General features: G+C 46.4%; 1 protein-coding gene across 1 annotated transcript in view; it reads right to left on the reverse strand.

Annotated features, from left to right (window-relative positions):
* Positions 1–519, reverse strand: part of IPMK (inositol polyphosphate multikinase) — a 57,758-nt gene extending 57,239 nt beyond the window's left edge. The window contains exon 1 of the mRNA XM_019507724.1: positions 253–519. Coding sequence (XP_019363269.1) covers positions 253–519 — 267 coding nt within the window. The remainder of the gene's footprint in view (positions 1–252) is intronic.
* Between the last annotated feature and the right edge of the window lie 4,318 nt (positions 520–4,837).

A 4,837-nucleotide genomic window follows, 5' to 3' on the forward strand; every position in this document is an offset into this window, starting at 1 on the left:
AGATGTCTTCTGAACTCTTCAGGCTCATCTGGTCTTTGTTCTCTGCAAAAGCATACACCTCCTTCTTGTGTACTGGTGAGTAGGTTTTCTGGAGTCATTAAAAAGGCTTCATCTAACTGCAAAGGAGTTCAAATAAAGGACTTGGTTAGTTAGCTGCAGTCCTTAGCTACTTCCAAACACACACGTGCCATGGAGTGAACCCACCACACTGAAAACCCAAGTGCCCCCACAAACATGCTCCAGGTCTCTTACCAGTCTCTCTTCTGCGATGACCTCTACTTCACATGCAGGCTCTGGCACAAAGATACCCTCCTCCAAATTCTCAACGTCTGCTTTGAGGGTCTGGGCCTCCTCCATTTGCCTGTTCATTGGATCTTCCCGAACAGGGTCAGGCATCTCAAAGAGTTTTGGGGCAAGGGGCCGTGTCTCCTCCTCAAAACTATTTCTACAGTAACGCTTTCTATAAAGCCGTCTCAGGGTTATAGTGAGTGGGCTTACAGGCATTGTGGAAGAATCCATATCCGCCTCTGCTTGCCTTAGCACAGTCTCAGATAAACAGAGTGGTCATTTGGGAAAGCAGATCGACCTGGTGGGGTTGCCGCCCAAATCCCACCCTCTCTACTCATTCCAATTGGTTCAGCATCGTTCTTGGGAGGTCTGAGGCCTCTGAAACCTCTGCCAATTGGTTGGGGGTGGTGGGGCAGGCTGTTAGAGGGGTCACACCACCACCCTGCAACTCCATAGACTACACCTGTGCTCCGGTGGGGGGCTAGATCAGTCTGGGATCTGATAGGCCATAACTACACCACATGATCTAGGGCGGTTCTTGCAGCTTGAGGGGTTGGGCTTTGAGGGTCTGCATGGGCTGTCCTTCTGATGTCATGGAACGTGGTGCTGGTGTCACACACCACATGACTGGGGGGGTGAAGGCAGAGTTGCTGATGTCATGCACCATGTGACTGGGGCTGGGGCGGGGTTGCTGATGTCACACACCATGTGACTGGAAGTGGGGGCAGAGTTGCTGATGTCACCACGTGACTGAGGTCAGGGGGCAGGGCTAGTGATGTCACACACCATGTGACTGGGGTCAGGGGTGGGACTGGTGACATCACACACTATACAAGGGGAAAGGGGCGGGGCTAGGGGACCACCTGTCACATTTGCATTGAAGGGCAGAGAGCCTATACACTACTGGCAGCAGTCCTCACTGCTGCTGCAGCCCAGCCTCAGCAGCTGGAGGCAAGGCTGCACTAAGGGCAGCCAGCAATCAAGATGGCGGCCACCACCTTGTTTTCCCCCCCATTCCCCATCCCTGTCCCCCCAATCAGTGCTAAAGGGCTGTGAAATAATCACAAAATCAGATCTTTGGGCCCTGACTAAGCAGCAAAAATTGCTTTCTCTTTCTGTGAGTTAGGTAGGTTCGTACTTACACTACCATATCACCTCCTGTCTTGCTTCATTGTTTGCTTAGTTCCAACAAGAACAGTACAAAATCTATTCCAATTCCTTTTGTGTCTGCCCTACTTACCACTTTACTCTCTTCCTGAGATTTGCCTGTTTTAGGTTCTAATCTTGCAAATATGCCTAATCAATGGGGCTGTTTGCACAAGTAAATGTTAAGCACATGCGTATGCTTTTACAGGACCAGGGACTTCAAAATCAAGAAATTCCTGGAGATTTAGCCCTTATTTTAGAGGCTCATAAAGTTTTTTAAGCATCTGAGTTGGTTCTAAGGAAATGCACCTTTGATGCTGTCATCAAAATTAGTAGGCTGCTAGCACCAGCGTGTGAGTGAATACACAGAAAAGTCTTGTACCTTAAAAGATTTGCTAGGGTAAATAATCAGCTTTCTGTTGTGTTGTAATTAATGCATTTCATTATCTGAGTTCTCACATTTTTTCTGTTTGTTCCCTTTTATAATTAGAGCTGTACTTTCGTCACAGCACACCCCACCTTACTGTGATTAGATAATCAAGTGAACTGTATTATGGCTTACAAAAGCCTTCAAGAAAATGACAATGCCTTCTGACCTGGGTCTGAGACATTGATTCAGTGTGGGGTTAATAAGAAAGCAGGGAAGTCAGGAAACCTATGAAAGTGAAGCTGTGGAAAAGACAAGGAGCCACTTAAGGGGTATAAGGTTGCCAGCGTGCACCAGTGTCATATTTCAGTGGGGGAATTAATTTAGACTTTTTTTTCCAGGCTGAGATCGCCAAACAATTTCCAGGTGAGGAACTACATTTTATTAATTGGAATAGCACAAATGATTCAAGTCTTTCACAAAGGAACTATTAACAGTTAAATACCATTTTCTGTGGTAGTTCAAAAACAAAGCAGAATCAGTATATTTCTACCACACAGTATGCAATGGTGAGTTCCAGGTAATACAGAGCATAGCTCTGTGGGAATTCCTTCTATATTATTGTATAGGAGGTTAAAATACATGAAAATGGAAGTTGTGGTGTTGGCCTGTGGGGTCAGACCAACTCTCAAGATCTCAATATTGCGCTGTTAGACAGGAGGGTGTGACACAATTGCACATATACAAACACACAAATCAATTGGGTGCATACACACACTACCAGCTCAGGCACACACACATCCAAACCAGACTAGACACATGCATATCTATCACCAATTCAAGCACATATACACACCAAAAATTAGACAACAATCAGTTGTCAATACCTACACACTCCATATACATACACGGATTGCTAATCCGTATATTACGCACACAATTATTTATATGTATATTCACCATTTCACACACATACAACCCACCTACACATACACACAGGTAAGTTCCTAACTTGGATGGTATGGTATGTATGTGCATGCTTGGGGTCCCTGGGATACTTGGGGGAAGGTTAAGGTGAGAGAGAGAGTTAAAGTGTAGGGAGTGAAAGTTGCAAGAACCAGGATTAGAACTGGTGGACTAGAGAGAAGCTGGCTGAGGAACTGAGGCTTAGGTTTACTTGAGATCAAGTGGCCCCAGGGTTATTCAAGGTCACTGGTACAAGGGCAAAAGTCCAGTGGCAAGGAGGAGACAGCCAGGAAAGAGAGAGAGGCAGAAACCTGGGAGCTTGGGGCTGGAAACTGAGGCTGACAGCTGAGAGACTGAGGAGCAGATAAGTGGCGGCAAGAAGGAAACAGTCAGGAAACAGACAAAAACCCAACTCAGGGTTTCAAAATAACAGGTTTCTTAAACAGACAACACACTACACAGCCCCATGAAATTGTTCATTCACACACACAAGCACTCACAATGACAGCAGGAGAAGGACTCAGTGGAAGAGTTGGAGTCCAGGTAGGGAAGAAAAACAGAGTCCAAGTCCTTGGTTGAAGAGGGGGTGGGGGTGATAGCTACCTATCCAGGCTGGAAAGGGGTCTTTGTCCAGCAGGTGTTGTCCGGAGAGCGGGTCGCCAGTGTCATGCTCCAGCTGGACTCTGCCAGCTCTGCTTAGCAACAGATGCTGTCAAGCACTCTCCTCACAATCTGCAAAGCCCCTATTTGGTTTGCTACATGGCCCCTGGACATGTGCTGGGGAAACCCCGTCCCCTGTGAAAAACCCTGCTTGAAATTGTGCTTGTGATCTGGCCTATAAAAGCTAAGGTTTCGCCGGGGAGAAAAGAGGAGAGAGAATTCACCGCACAGGGGAGAGAAGCTAGAGCATTCACCGCTTAGTGGGTAAGCCTGGCTAGCTTCCCACAGCTTCTCCTGCCTCCGGGACCATCAGGCAATCATCTGTGCACTCAGTCATACTTGTTCATTCCGTTCTCATTCTCGTTCTTGGATCCATCATTTTGTTTTTCGTTCATTCGTCCCTTATTTGAACCGGGATGGATCCAAGTGTAACCGCCTGCGCAGCCACATCTACATCAGTGGTGCGTAAGTAAGAGATCAAAATAAAATGTTCTGGAACTGTTACGAGTCTACCTCTCCCTCTTGCAAACTAACATCAGGGGATAGAACCCACCGGGGCTATAGCCACAACCTGGCTCACGCCCCGAACAGCCAGCAGGGCCTCTGGATGGATAGGTGGTGTGGCATGGTGTTGGTCCAGGTGGAGAGGGTGTCCCAAGGAGTCAGTCTTCACTACCCCTTTTTATGTGGCAGACTACCTCTGATCTCCTATGGGAGGGCCTGTCCAGGCAAGGTCAGTCCTGTTCCAGAGGGCTCCAGGTGTTCTTACTGAGCATGTGCAGCTTGGCATAATGGTGGGTTGCCTCATGTTTTGTTTCTTTGAATGCTGAGGATGGTTCCAGTGGCTGGGTCATTGGTCCAGGTATTGGTGTTGATGGTTCGGTCATTCAGAGGGAGCTATTTTTAGACCTACTGCCATTGTCTCTCAAGCACCCGCATTCATCCCCATTCATATAGGAACCAAGTTACATAGGAGGAGTATGTATGAGTCATAGGTTACACAACAGGGCATGGGGAACAAGATGGAGACTTAACAAACAAAATGGAAACTTTACATGACTTATGCTAACTTACATATGTAGGCCTAAATCATATAGTACCAGTAAAACAGTAATATAGAACAGTAAAAATCAATATAAAGATAATAATTATACAATATAAAGGAGAAAAAACAAAATAAATACAACTTACTACCAAAATAAAATGCTGAAGCTTATCCTAAGTGTGAGCTCACTTATACTTATCTATAGGGAATAGAGAGGGAGAGAAAAAGTCAGAAATTGTTGGGGAAGGGGAAGGAATGCATTTTAAAAGGAAAAAAAAAAAGAAAAACCGGGGGTTTTGCTGCAGTGGATCCACCACTGTTAGGGCCATGCGTCCGAGTTTATAGAGGACAGCCCAGTTTTCTGC

This window comes from Gavialis gangeticus, unplaced genomic scaffold (genome assembly GCF_001723915.1).
Source record: "Gavialis gangeticus isolate Ggan-Ray unplaced genomic scaffold, GavGan_comp1, whole genome shotgun sequence".
NCBI classification, from domain to species: Eukaryota; Metazoa; Chordata; order Crocodylia; family Gavialidae; genus Gavialis; species Gavialis gangeticus.